General features: G+C 35.3%; 1 protein-coding gene across 15 annotated transcripts in view; it reads left to right on the top strand.

Annotated features, from left to right (window-relative positions):
- Positions 1-16,097, top strand: part of LOC110455056 (nascent polypeptide-associated complex subunit alpha, muscle-specific form-like) — a 78,773-nt gene that overhangs the window by 18,074 nt on the left and 44,602 nt on the right. For all 15 annotated transcript variants that reach the window (XM_021504974.1, XM_021504975.1, XM_021504987.1 and 12 more), the window contains exons 2-3: positions 7,378-7,452; positions 11,655-11,786. In XM_021504974.1, the coding sequence (XP_021360649.1) occupies positions 7,378-7,452; positions 11,655-11,786 (207 nt within the window). The remainder of the gene's footprint in view (positions 1-7,377; positions 7,453-11,654; positions 11,787-16,097) is intronic.

Below are 16,097 nucleotides of genomic sequence, written 5' to 3'. Positions count from 1 at the left end.
GGGGTGGGGGGTGGGGGGGATTTGTATAGTACAGGTAACCAGTGTGAAGTGTAAAATGCTCTCTCTTTCAAGGATGAAGTCGAGATACAATCATCTAAACACTGTGGAGACAGATCGTTAATAGAAATACAATAACAGATACTGATGTGGTTCACAGGAGAGACTACCAGCTAGTTTATGAGGGTTTCACATACATTTATGGTGATGGATTGCCGAACATCTAATGTCCAGGATTTGATGTAGCGTGTTGCAATGGTGTTTACCTATTTCGCCATCGCCACAGAGCGGTCAAACTATACACCTAGGTTCCCTGTGCATTCCCCTGCACAGGAACATTCTGGATAGTTTTGTTGCCAGCCTACAACTGCAGATATTGCGTCTTATTCCTCCGATGCTTTGTCGTCGTAACAATGGGTTCTCTCTTATCCTGATTTATTTAGTTCCAGTATATTGGCCCTCGTTTATCAGAGATCTAGAGCCAGCAATATTAGCCTTGTTGAAATGCAGCCAACAATCAAAGGGAGTCGAACTTGACGGTGTTATTTCCATAACGCTGCATATACATGATGTATATCGGTGTGTGATACAAAAAAAAAACAACCATTCAGAAAGTACGGAGGAGATTTCACAAAAAAATTATCTTCTGTGAACGTAGAAGTCTCCGGGCTGTTTCGGAGCCATGTTGATTTTTAGATTTTCTTCTATCCAAATTTAGAGTCAGTGTCTCGCATTTATAGTAGAATGGCCCGGACGTCATTTTTGTTGTCAACTATAAAAACTTTATTTATTTTACAATAATTATGAAACAAGTTATTTCAACTTATATTGTTCAATCTTCTTGGCCCGGATGTAAGCGCGCGAAGGGTCTAATTGCGGGAAGAAACAGGAATGCCCGGAGAAAACCCACCTGGTCAGGCAGGGCATCAACAAAGAAGTAGTAATCGGCAAACATCGGGATTTTTGTTCGGGAATTTTCGGAAGACGAGCACGCACATTCATATTACCAGAGAGGGTAGCTCGTGCTGTTACATTACCAGGATAGGATATCAATATCAAAAATCATAGCCGATTTATTACCAACGAAATCATATAGATTCTCTTTGCAGCATGACAAAGGCAATCCATTATAAATAATGATAGTTGTATAATTACTGGGTAAATACAGAAGTTAAACCCTTTTGAATTGGTGATCGGAGCGAGCAGAGTTTAGAAAGCCCACATTTACCGTTGAAATGAAGGAAGATAGCAATCACTGATGCGTTTGTTATTTGTCAATCGACCAGAAAATCACCGACTTCTTCTAAAAGTTATGCATTGTCATCATTTCCAAAACGAAATGGATTAATTGTGACTATATAATGGTACAGTTATATTGAACACCCCAAATACACGGTTATCGCTCTGCAATCAGAGGGTCATAAATTACACTTCACGCGAAATTAAGGGAACTATTACTGTAATAAAAAATGTTTTCTTGAAGATTGATCTTTTAAAAAAAAGGATTGTGGCAGCATTCTACAGAAAAAAAATCCTCTGCCCCGATCAATCAGAGCCCGATTTCCAGGTATTGGGTGATCATCACTCCTCAGGATCCTATGTCCAACGTTAGATATCAGTCAGGGACTTAAATGTCTACTGATGCAAAAACTACTGCACGCATTGTTAAAAAAATCACGTCAAGATTTCGGATGATTAAGCCCTTACAATGAAATATACTGATACTATCTACACACTTTGAGTTGTAGTATTGACAACGTGTGTGCGTGTGAGTAAGTGATATATGTGTCGTCGGGGGAAGGACAACTGAACCAGGAAGTCAGTGAACCCCACAACACGTAACAATGAAACATAAATGATATAAGTCCCCGGTAGAATGAAGTCTTTGTCTGCTTTTCCCCGGTTTCATGTTTGTAGTAAACCAGATTGATTTCCTTTCGACTCACACTCAATTGAAGGCAATCCACTCAATCGGCAGTAATAGATATATTTATTCCGTGCTATTTCGAAGTGAACGCTATAATAGTTTATCAAATTATCTTAAAAAAGGGTGTGTGTTCGTTTTGATACACTACATGACATCAAACCTGTCGTGGAAATTCAAACTAAATTGTAAATTCACTGCAGGGTGTACGAGTTGCGGTGGACTTGACACTGTTTCAATGGCCATCACCGATGTTGCATAACATTTTATTTTATTTAAAGCAGCGTTTTATGTATTCGTACGCATTGTGATATTTTGTCTTTAGATCCTAAAAAAGGAGATCATACATGTATCACAAATTAACCATGATGTTATGGAATTACCTCCTATTAAACTCCAGGAAAGGTCTGCCTTCCATAGCTACAAATACATAATACTAGCAGGTGAAATATTGCTGCTCTTTCACCGTGAGAATTACTTTTCCAGTGATCACGTGGTATCTCAGTCACAAAGAGGTTGTTGTCGGGCGTGTTCAAGAAGAAATGTACAGTGTATAGTTGGATTTTGTTTCTTGTTATGAGGAGAAAGACACACATAGACAACACTCATATGTAAATAAGATATTTAAAACAGATTGCAGACTTTTAATGTTGTAGGTGATACACATATAATCTATAGACGGTTGTGATAATGTGGGAAAAGTAGTGTAATTACCTCCGGTCGTGTAAATGCCCATCGGCGCACAAGGTAGGCTCAATATGTGGTTATAAAAGATGGCAAGATTGAGCAACACCAAGTAAACAAACGGTACGATAAACGTGAAACATTCTTCTTTCATTTTATAAATTAGCATCTGCTTTCTGCATCTCACATCTACGTAAAACCACATTATTTCAAATGACGGTAGTCAGCAGTAGAGTACATGTGAAGAACCTCATGTATTGAGGCACAAGTCCGCAGTCCTCGTGGTCATTTGTAACATCCAGATATAAAAGATAACGAGAGAGTCGCCACCCCGCATCTTAAAGCTAATTCGTATTTTGTATAAACTGCGTCTTAACAATGAGACATTGTATCAAAATATGGTCTGCACTGTACGAGTCAAATGAAGCGAGGGAATTTCAAAACGATTTTAAACAATTTTGCCGAAAATACATTCACAATACAATAATTTATTTGTTTTCAACACAGTCAGAGGATAACTTATAATACGTTGACGTACATTAGTTACCGGAAGAGGGTTAGTGATGTTGTTGGGTGTGTGGTATCAACCACGTGTGCTCATACCAGCCTTTATGGAGAACCTAAAATTGCATTGCAGGATGAAAGAGTTTGTGAAATTCTAATGCACACAGTATGGAATAAAATTGCATGCGACACAACGCAAGTAAACATCCGTCTACGTATGAAACGGGTAACAAGTCAGTACAGGTACCCCTTCGGTGCCCGAGCTCATTCTAACATCTTCGCTGTGGCAGATATGAGAATTTTCTCGTTTCCCACCTCTTCTTCATGTCTTTAAAAAACTATTATCATCCTTTATCGAGCATTGTTAATATTAATTTTCTTTCTAAACAGGTATTGCTATGGCCATGCCATCCTCTCTATCACCTTTCTCACTGTAAACATGTATGACGCGCGGCAGGTTTTGGTCATGCGTATACTGACTTTTAGCATTATTGGAAGGCGGTGCTTTATAATTTCGCTTGGACGTAATGAAAACAATGTATAAACTTTTATTATTTTTATCCATGTAAATTGCCTTAGATGAACGCTATCTAGTACGTCATTTTATTGTGCATTTGTGAAATTATTTTCTTTTTGTTTGTTAAAAGGACAAAAACTATCACAAAGACACGAATAAAGCAGCTTTAACCCTTTCACCATTGTAGACCATAATGGACTCATCCATATCAATGCATGGAAGAGTCTACTAAAGTTACATAGGGGTGCAAGGGTCAGCAGACATGAATCACAACATGGCTCAGGTTTCAATATTACATTCATATACATGTACATAACACATCACATGCAGAAAAGTGGTTTGTGTTTTATCATTAACAACAAAGCTTAGGTAAACGTTACTGCAACTTATCAATGCTATTTCCTATACAAAATAAAACGAATGATCCGAACACGCAACGGTCTTTTGTTGCACTGCATTGTTTACCACAAGCATTCAAACGTAGCTTTAGTAGCCGACCGACGCCTCCCTCCCCGGAAACAGCTGATCCGGTTCGTCAAAACACATTGGAAAATAGTTTTGACTGTTGACTGTCTATAAAACATGAAACGATTGTTTTGAATCAGCAAATCAGAGTTTACCAGACAACAGTCAAAATTAGTGACTGATAAATTTGATTGGCTGTCAGCCAATTCATTTACAGTCAACAGTCAAAACCATTGTCTACGCAATAATTAAAACCGTTTGCAGGCATGCTGTTTCTTGTAAACATTCTTAGAAAACGGTAAAAAAAGTTGTGTGATTTGTATTTATATAGAAATTTAGGTAACAACAATAGCTAGACTCCAAGAAAACTAGAATTTCTCAGAAATTAATTAAAAATTAAGAACATGCACACTTTTAGATATATCTTCGGACTGCCGTTATCTTGCTCGTCATCAAACACGGAAAATGTTTAAAACGCAAAACGTGGAGAGGCCCATTATACTATGATGTTGTAATTGAAGAGGAGACTGATCACAGACGGTTTATTGTGCTATTCAGCCTGAACACATTATACGTTACTCTGAACAGGCGCCTTACTTGTTATTTCTATCGAGTAAGAATGTAACAACCATGTCCTCGGAGTTACGAGAAGCGATACCAGTTATATTTTGAAGTTAGATACTGATCGTTTGTGCTACATCAATAACCATTACGGTAAAGGTTGCTTAACGGAAATAGTCAGAAACAAATGTTAAAACAGGAGTTATACGAATATGTGTGTATTAGCTGTGGACGATCGCTTTGAATCTCAAGAGAAAATAGTTTGCTTTCAGTTTAGATAATTTTGAGTTAGCTTAGTGTAGCATTAGGCTGGTACACAGGAGTCAAATAGCGCATCAGAGTATATAGTATATAAATAATTAGAAATTAAAAACTGAAATACACCCTGAATTGCTCAGCACACTACTTTCTTTGTCAATATGAAACTAAATATGAGCGTACCAGGTAGCTGTCAACTTGTCTGACGACTGACCCCTACTTAACCTATCATTTTCCGTTCAAGCCACGAAATGTGATTAATTTGAATGGGATTGTCATAGAGTATATTTTATATTAACATTATAATGCAGCTCAGTTGTTTATGTATTATATTACTTATATGCATATATATACCTTTCTTGAAATAGTTTGATTAATCAACCATAAAGTGTATTAACGATACGCAGCAGAAGGATTTTATGAATAAAACGTATTTTGTACACGTACCATATTTTACACTGCATTTCCCCAACTCTCTTCTAACTTCCCCTGTAATTTATTCACGTCACTATCCCTATAGTTGTTAATGTTGGTTACGATGAACGATAACCGATTTATATAAGTGTTTTAACACTTGTTTCTGTCTCCAATTCATGTATCTTTAATCATGTTTGTAATATGTATTACATATGTTATGTGAATAAAACAGATTTTAATCTAATTTGAATGGCTTAGATATAATTTAGATGAAAGTTCCTTCATTGCTACATGTTGATGGCGTTATAGACTCGTAGCAATGATAACTGACGTCACAGTTCTCTGAGCGAGAGGCGAAGCTATTTGAGAATACCGAGACCGAGAGTCCCTCTAGAGAAGAACCGTCCATAACTGACCATAGCTGTTGACGTCCCTAACTGACCATAGCTGTTGACGTCCCTAACTGACCATAGCTGTTGACGTCCCTAACTGACCATAGCTGTTGATGTCCCTAACTGACCATAGCTGTTGATAGGACATTGAACAATCCTAAACCAAACTAAACCAATCTAGAAAAGAAAATGAAGTTTAAGTATATTATAAAGCTTAACATTACGAGACATGACCACAAATGTCAGCGACCGTGCTATTGCGGATGTCTGGTACATGAGGAAATGAGCACATACATATTGATGTTCGGGTAGTAATGTGTATATTCATGTATCATAAACAGTATAAACAAAAAATAATCAAACACAAAAAAATGCGGTCATAGCACTAATTACTAGGTAAATAACACATGGCGAAGAAGACTTTTGCAGTTGGTCAAATGTATGACACTCGTTAACATAACTGTTTATCGCCAATCCCCACGGCATTTTGTGACTCGGCGTAGCTTGTCATTTATTATAGCATAGAATATATATATATAAATATAATAAACTTATTCCAATCTCTCTTTGTACAAAAACAAACAAAACATAATGGCTCTGTCACGAGGGTTTCTCGATTTTAAATAAGGGAGTGAACACTAATGTACAGGTAGGCGTGGTATTTGTTATGTCGGAACCTTTTTTGCAATATTACTGGGAATGCTTTAAACTGGTTACATTCCTTAACAGGTCCGCAACTTATCATTGTTTCCGTATAGGAAATACAATCACCAGGAAATAACCTTTTAAGGCCTGTTTACACAGAAAAAATATTTTTTTATCCTCGGTAATGTTTTTCAACTCCTATACACAATGGTGGTCGGTAAGGGAATATTGATGCCGTACTGTTAAATATTTCCCCAGAAAATTGAAAATGTAAATAAATAAGAAAATAAAACTTTGATATATGAGGCAATATTAAATCAGTCACAGTCAAGTATTGTTCACGACAGCTTTCACCGTAGACGAGGAAGTATCCTCTGACATCTAGAGAGAATCTGATTGGATAAATTATACCCAGGGACACATTGGTATCTACGTGCGGTAGTTCGTTACGCTAAACTTATATTAAATATGAAACATTAGGCATATGAAACAAAATCCTGAAGATCTTTGTCCATGATATGTTATAAAGAGAGAAAGCTGGTGTGGTAATGAGGATAGTGTACAGGTGAGACATTTCTGCCTCTTACTTCCTGGTACCATAAACTAACAGTAAGCGAAAACAAAACAACATTAATAAGTGCAAGCAAACAGGTCACTAGAAATATGTTAATAAACTAAATACATCGCAAATTCAATAATATCAATAAAAACCTACAATATATAAAATAACATAGCCCTTATACAATGCATTATTAATTATCGAAATAAATAAATACAAGTATAAGCCATGTTAAACAATGTCAGCATTACGTTTACTGCAAACATTAATGGCATATTTCTACAAACACCAATATTATATTGCTTCGACATGATCCAAACGATGTCAAGTGGACGCATAACCATGTGTTTATTTAGGGTGTCCAGTTTATATAGTATTTCCCCCTTTAAATGCTGAGATGACAGTGTAACTATATCAGCGTTTTAATTTCATTGATAGTTTTTTTGTGTTACAGCACCTGTGGTCTGTACTGAAGAGGAATGGCTTTATATTTTTCTTCACTGAACAGAACGAACATACAGCTGAAACGGTAAGTGAACTGTTTGAATAGTGTTGTGCAGTTCCTTTTTTCCTACTTTATATCAAACCTCTTTCTAATATTGTTTTTATGTAATGCAATTGTTTTGTGTTTTTTTCTGTGTCTCGATAAAGGAGCAGATTGTTCCGAATATTTGACAACATATTGTCTACGCTGTAAGAGTTACTTCCTAGCCCCCTATACAATTCTAAGTATTTCGTATCCTACAAACACACGTTTACAAGGATCCAGTGTTACTCGTGAAAGCTACCGTTAATATTACTTCTTTGACCCAAACCTCTTTCATCTTTACACGACGGGAATTTCAAATCGCATTTCTGATTTATTGATAATTTAATAAGTAACACAAACAGTTGAATGCATTAAACAAACAATATTTTGCGTGCTTTTTTTATGTCCTTATGCATTTCGTATAACACCGTAGTATTTAATAATAAAAAAAAGTAAATTAAGTGACACCGTTGTCTGTCCACTGCAATGTCATTTTATCTTTCCTTTAAATATATATCAATGTTAGATTTTTTACCTTGAAATTATAGAAACCTAAACCAGGAAGTTTAGAAGTTAATACCGTGTATCGAATGGGTTAAGTCTGACGTGATAACGAGATAAGCAATAATGAATTCAAATCTACTTACTCAATAAAACAACTCTGTTAATATTACTAGTACTACATCTCATTCACACTTGGCACACATCCAAATTGCCCCCCCCCCCCACTTTAATTTTATGTTTTAAGCTCGTCTGACGACATTTGCAATAAATGAGTTTATTATCGAGTTAATCTAGGAATGGTTTGTATCGACATAATATCTGCATTTAATTGAAGCTTTTCAATAGAACAGATAAATATACATGGAGGACGCATGTGTTCTGTATACTGTTTAGGTGTCAGCTTTCAGACGACAGAACTGATATGTACACCTTTATATATACTGTGTAATTCACTGATCACTTAAAGGGGAACATCATGCACGTCCCAACACTAACTCATTCAGACTGAAGTAGAACTATTGTACACTTGTCTGGTATTAAAACAAAATTGAGGTGGTGTTTGGTAAAAAAAAGATAAGTTACACATTCTTCTTGTACATTTTTATCTGATATACTATTGAAGATTTAATGGAACCCATTAGAAAGGAATGATAAGAAAAGGAACATGATAGGAAAATGGTTTTCATTCATGTGTTCACCCGGCTGTCCGTCTTACCAGCCAGACGTCCATTGCCCAATGGTTAAAATTACAATATAATACATAATCAATTGTTTTTGTAATTGTTCTTGTAAATGCGTGATATAACTATGTCGTCTATTGTCATTAATGATAACCGCTTGGTATTATCATTTAGGCTGGTCACTGATGATGCAGGATTTGTACATAATAATCATTAAGTTATTGCTTGATATAATTTAAACAATATTTTTTAATAAACAAGCATGTCAATAACATAAATGTAGTGATGAAGTCGAAGGATTGGGAGACAAAATGGGAGTTTTTATGCTTTTTTTTTTAACAAGGTACAAAAACAATCAAATAGTTATTTAAAAAAAAAAATGAGACACCTTATCAGCAACATAAAAACTTAATACTGTATAAAACAACCAACTAGAAAATAAAAAACGAGAGTAAACATAACAGACGGGAAAATCGTCCAGTCATTAGCACGATGATAGGTGAATTAACACTATTCATATAACGTTTACTTTCAGTGATTTAGGTTGCAAACATTATTATCAAACAAAGACAGATTCGAAGGTGGTAACAAATATAAAGGCTATATCGCTGAAACTTCCATATGCTTTAATCAAATTCTGAACTCTTAGCAATATTTCTGTTTGAAATACATTTTTACAACATTAATTATATAGAATATTTGAAATTATGAAAAATCAACGTTTAAATATTCATCTGCTGATGTACAGTTATTCTCTCGGAACTAATTATAATAGCCTTGAATATGTAATTATATAACCCTTGTCTATAGAATTTCGCTATGTTTTTAGTTCAATGCTATTTTGAAAGCTATGACAAGATAGTGGTACCTAGTATCAGCTTGCAAGAATGATGTTCCAACAATAACAGTTTTATTAATTTTTGTCATGAATCTGTCACGGAACTAATTATAATAGCCTTGAATATGTAATTATATAACCCTTGTCTATAGAATTTCGTTATGTTTTTAGTTCAATGCTATTTTGAAAGCTATGACAAGATAGTGGTACCTAGTATCAGCTTGCAAGAATGATGTTCCAACAATAACAGTTTTATTAATTTTTGTCATGAATCTGTCAAAAAGGGAAGAAGAGCGTCCCGTAACATGCTTGGTCCCTTCAACAAGTTGTGACACGTTAACTCTTCACATAGAATATCTGATACGTGCCCAAAGTTAATAACTAATTAGTTGTACGCTAAAGTCACCTGTTATTAGGATATGATGCCCAGTTGTAGATTTAATTATCATTCCTATTATATTAACTACTGGTATTACATTTCAAATTTCATTTTCCGAATTCAGTGGCCTCTGGAAGGCTTGCAGCATAACAATTTGTTTTTTAGCATCAATTATATTCATATACATTCAAAATATCTCATTCAAATTATCAATGTCGTTGTGCAGGTATATATGTATATGCATTTCCTTTCCAGTGTTACAGTGTTCCTAGATTTAAGGAAGGATAAATGAAACCGTTATCATACACAGACCCACATCTTGCTCAGGTTCATTTCTTGTGCCGGTAGTATATTAACGTAATATAAAAAAATATCAGTAATTTTGAGGTACTTTTGAGAGAAACGAGGCTTAAAGTCGTTTTAGTGTTTAGACTTAACTTGTTGACCGAGTCTCGTAATTTCATTGAGTTACAAGAAAAAGGTTTGATAGCGGGATTCATGGTGAGCGTAAAAAAAATCATGAACAAATTTCCTGATGTATTTTTATTTCATTTGTATATCAGCTTTTATGTTATATAATCTTAACATTATAATATATACTTATGATATATGATTCCTGGGGATGATTACTATAAAAGAACGTGTAAGGTCAGATCAGGACAATATCTCACTTTAACATGTACAGTGAATCAAGGAGAAAACATACAATACATGGTAAATTATCCGACAACATAAAGTATTTACAATAGTGAGGTAATACCACTTGTGAATACTTTCTGTCTCCCAGTTAGTGGTAATATTTTTCATATATTTTGTTGTATTTGAAATATTTTTTGTAACATTTAACTGAAAAGAATTAAATATTAACTACGTAAATTACACAGAACAGTTATAATTAAGGTTTTGCTGATGCGACTTGATATAAGTAATGCCATGACAGTAATATGAACACACACAACCCAAATGTTTATAACTCGTAAAAGACTAGATATTGCTCACTTTTTTTACTAGGTCAAGTTATGCTGATATGGTAAAAGAGAGCAGAAACACTTTTGACACTGTAAAATTAATCATGTGAATCTCACCTGATATATACAAGAAATTTTACATAAGGTCAAGTGTTGTTAGAATATATAGTGTCATTTATGTGTATATTTTAAAGGCTTATATAAATTGTAAATTAAAAAGCATAATTCATAAAACAAAAATCTTTCCATAAATGGGATATATTTTACATTGGTCAAACTCGAAAAACACATAATTGTACAAAACGAACAAACTAAAATCAAACGGCGCGTATTTTCAATGTCAATAAATACGTTTCGTTCCACTCTGTATATGGTTTTACAATCTATAAGCCTAAACCTTTAATACATGAACCACTGATGATTTTCATATGAACGAAATAGCCGTTTGATAGAATAAATATGTTTAATTTCTTACTTATTATATAATTGTAATATAATTAAGAATTGCTTGCATTCTTATAGTCATTCAAAATTAATGGTTTATATAATCATAAAATATTCCAAGTTGTCTACGTAATTGTGCAGTTAAGTTAATTATGATGAAAAGTTCATACACACTTTCAGCCATTTAAAATTGATTTCTTTTACAGCTCATCAGTATCTAGTATCTCACTGTCCGTACTTTATAGAGAAAAAATGTATTTAACCCTGTGGGATTTGGTCTGTATGTAAGATGATCTACTGCTTTAGATATCCAGTTGCACCATGTCTACCAAGTTGAACGTTTGTGATTATCTCCCTTTTAAGTAGCATGTTTTGGTTGTATATTTCAGCATATTGGAAAGCTACCAATAAATACTAACACTGTATTTACAAGACAGGAGAAAGATGAGAAAAAATACGACGGCTATATTTTTAAGATATTCGCGAGAGACAAAAATGTTGAGTCCAACGTTAAATTTAAGGTAAGGAATTATTACATTATTGTATACCTAGTACTTGTATGATCCCCGCTGACTATTGTATACCTAGTACTTGTATGATTCCCGCTGACTATTGTATACCTAGTACTTGTATGATCCCCGTTGACACTATTGTATTCCTAGTACTTGTATGATCCCCGTTGACTATTGTATACCAAGTACTTGTATGATCCCCGTTGACATTATTGTATACCTAGTACTTGTATGATTCCCGTTGACACTATTGTATACCTAGTACTTGTATGATCTCCGTTGACTATTGTATACCTAGTACTTGTATGATCCCCTCTGACTATTGTATACCTAGTACTTGTATGATCCCGGTTGACTATTGTATACCTAATACTTGTATGATCCCCGTTGACATTATTGTATACCTAGTACCTGTATGATCCCCGTTGACTATTGTATACCTAATACTTGTATGATCCCCGTTGACACTATTGTATTCCTAGTACTTGTATGATCCCCGTTGACTATTGTATACCAAGTACTTGTATGATCCCCGTTGACATTATTGTATACCTAGTTCTTGTATGATCCCCGTTGACTATTGTATACCTAGTACTTGCATGATCCCCGTTGACATTATTGTATACCTAGTACCTGTATGATCCCCGTTGACTATTGTATACCTAATACTTGTATGATCCCCGTTGACACTATTGTATTCCTAGTACTTGTATGATCCCCGTTGACTATTTTATACCAAGTACTTGTATGATCCCCGTTGACATTATTGTATACCTAGTACTTGTATGATTCCCGTTGACACTATTGTATACCTAGTACTTGTATGATCCCCGCTGACTATTGTATACCTTGTACTTGTATGATCCCCGCTGACTATTGTATACCTAGTACTTGTATGATCCCCGATGACACTATTGTATACCTAGTACTTGTATGATCCCCGTTGGCTATTGTTTACCTAGTACTTGTATGATCCCCGCTGACTATTGTATACCTTGTACTTGTATGATCCCCGTTGACTATTGTATACCAAGCACTTGTATGATCCCCGTTGACATTATTGTATACCTAGTACTTGTATGATCCCCGTTGACACTATTGTATACCTAGTACTTGTATGATCCCCGTTGACATGAATGTTTTGTGTGATATACGATTGTTAAATGATTCAATATTTGATTAATGGTGTGTTTTATTGATAGTATGACTTTAATCAGAAGGATGAAGCACATGTATTTTTTCCAGTTTTGTTATTTAAAGTATAAGCATTGCTTACTGTAACAAAATAAATAGCATGTCATCTCGCTAATATTTGATATATAAAAAAACATTTAGTCTGTGTACTGAGTACAAGTGAAATAATTTAAATAAAAATCTTATGTCAACATTCTGAAATATGTATGTATTAATTTTCTGCGACCCCATCTTGAGATCTATGAAGTTAGGTCTGTTAACGTAATTGTGAAGTAATATTTGAAGCGTGTGTGACATCATAATCGAAAGGACTATTTTCATAACAATAACAAAAAAGGTAAAATATACATATTTATGCAAACCCTCACTGCATAACATGGAATTATGACATAACCACAAATACGACTGGGTTCTTACAGAGGTTTTATTACGTCGTACGACTATATTGAATCAACTTTAGTGATATATGTTGTCCGCAAGAGGTTCATCTTCAGCGAATAACAGGAGAACTTCCCAAGGCTTCTCAAGGTTTTGCCTGCCAAGGTTACGTTAACACCTTGTAGTTGTGATAACATAAGACATCCCTTACATCAAAGATCAACATAGATCCATTGTGCACTAGGGCACGGATCCATGTAAGATGGAGGACGGGCTGACGACAGACATTCGAAGAACCTTAACGCTAATGCAAAGGAAAAAATCAATTTCATTATAAAAAAAATGAAATTAGTGGCAAAAAGTATGGCAATCTCGTACATTTATTATCAGGTTAAACATTGTTTTAGAATAAATTGTTTGATCAGTCGTCCATCCTTCGTTGGTAATTGATATAGATTTGTCAAACGAAACGCGTATGTCTCACGTGAGATTTACATTTCTTTACCTATCAAATAAACTCTTCATGCGTAGCGTGTTTAATCTCAGTAAAATGTTTGTGTAGATTTTTGCTTTAAATAGTCGACTGTACATCGTGACACCAGTATCACTAAGAATGTACTTTATACTAAAACCATGTCAATTGTAAAATGTCCCCGGTGTCTTGGAATTGTGCCAACGTCACAAGTATAACGTACCTCCAAGGTTAACATCTATTTTTAGACGCTTATACTTCCTGTTCCAACACTCTAGTACTACATAGTTATGTCTGAAGGAAAAACTCTTCGTCATAGATAAAGAATCCACAAAAAATTCACGTTATAAGCTGGTTACAATAAAAGGTCTGCAACAAAACATATCTTAAAATATAAAAGAACTATATCGTCTGATCACGTTTGGCCGTATCAGATCTATTTTGATCATCATAGGCCTTTGTTATATTTGTTGAAACAATGCTTTTTAATGGTACAGCATTGTCATTGTGTGATTGTACCATATTATATTTTTCTGCTCTGATTACCAGCAGACCTTGGCACTGTGCTATTGCCCCGGTCACACATTCACGGATCGGACGCCGTAATAGCTACGAATACGATCCGGCATCATTCTTGGCAATCTGTAGTGGTCCGTTTCTGTCCGTATTGTATCCTGGGTCAATCGTAGTAGTACTTGTACACCGTGACACGGATCAGATCACCGTAGTGCATCCTTACTGATCCGTAGTTGAACGTACTCATCCGTTGTAGTCCGTAATAAACCGTAATTATCCGTACTTATTCGTAGTACATTTCCAGCCTCAAGTCACCAAGGATCGGTAGTTAAGGTGAACTAAGTACTTGTACTAACCAGTACTAAAATTGAAATTAAGTTGTGGAGTGAACACGCGAGCGCTAGAGTTTGAATACGGATTGCTTACCGTGGGAGGTCCGTGGCGCTCCGTGCGAGTTCGTACTAATCCGTGCCAGTCCTTTCTAATTCGTGCTAACGTTAACCCGTACTAAAGCGTAGCGAACCGTTGTTAATCCGCAGTGCATACGCTGTGACACGTGTCTTTCCGTACTAAACCGTAGCAACCGTATCACTCCCCGTTGTCAACCAGCCCCTATCCATGGTCAAACTGTGGTGCATCCGTAATGGATCACCGATATAAACTATTCCGAGTTAATCCGTGAGTTTTCATCCGTAGTGGGTCCGGCGAGACGATCCTTGAATGTGTGACCCGGGCATATGATATAATTTCTATTTTTTTTAACGATGAAAAGTTCTCAATTTCTTTTGAAAAGTAGCAGTGATTCCCCCCCCCCCCCCCCCCCGAACAACGTGGTAGGAATTTTAATTCCAGTTGTTACTTTTGTTTGAAGAAACCTTGCCCTTCTAGTGTGTCCTTTTTGAAATATCATGAGTAGTTAACATGACAAATTATGAGAATATGACATGCTACCCTATGAGTAGATGACATGACACACCATGAGTATATCACAGTACACACGATATGTATATGGCATGATATAGTCTATTATGATTATGACATGCCACACTATGAGTATATGACATGCTTTGAGTAGATGACATGACATAATATGAGAATCAACATGACCTACCATGAGTAAATGACATGGCATAACATAAGTAAATGATAAAACATACCATGAGTAAATAACATAAGACACACATGAGTAAATGACGTGACATGCATGATAAATCATGAGTTTGTGATATTACACACTATGCGTAGATGAATATTATGATTATGACATGCCACACTATGAGTATATGACATGCTTTGAGTATATGACAGGACATACTATGAGTTGATTATATGCTAGACCACGAGTAGATGATATGATATATCACGAGTAGATGACATTTGACACACTATGAGTAGATGAGATGACATCACATGATTATATGAACTGACACAAATGAGTAAATGACATGACACATGAGTAGACGATATGACATACCAGGATTAGTTAACATAACACACATGAGTAGATGACATGCCACGGCAGTAGACGATATGACATACCAGGATTAGTTAACATGACACACATGAGTAGATGACATGACACATGAGTAGACAATATGACATACCAGGATTAGTTAACATAACACAAATGAGTAGATGACATGACACATGAGTAGACAATATGACATACCAGGATTAGTTAACATAACACAAATGAGTAGATGACATGACACATGAGTAGACGATATGACATACCAGGATTAGTTAACATAACACACATG

This window comes from Mizuhopecten yessoensis, unplaced genomic scaffold (assembly GCF_002113885.1).
Source record: "Mizuhopecten yessoensis strain PY_sf001 unplaced genomic scaffold, ASM211388v2 scaffold8123, whole genome shotgun sequence".
Taxonomy (NCBI): Eukaryota; Metazoa; Mollusca; class Bivalvia; order Pectinida; family Pectinidae; genus Mizuhopecten; species Mizuhopecten yessoensis.
Note: the sequence above shows the minus strand (reverse complement) of the source record. Positions and strands in the feature narration are given on the sequence as shown.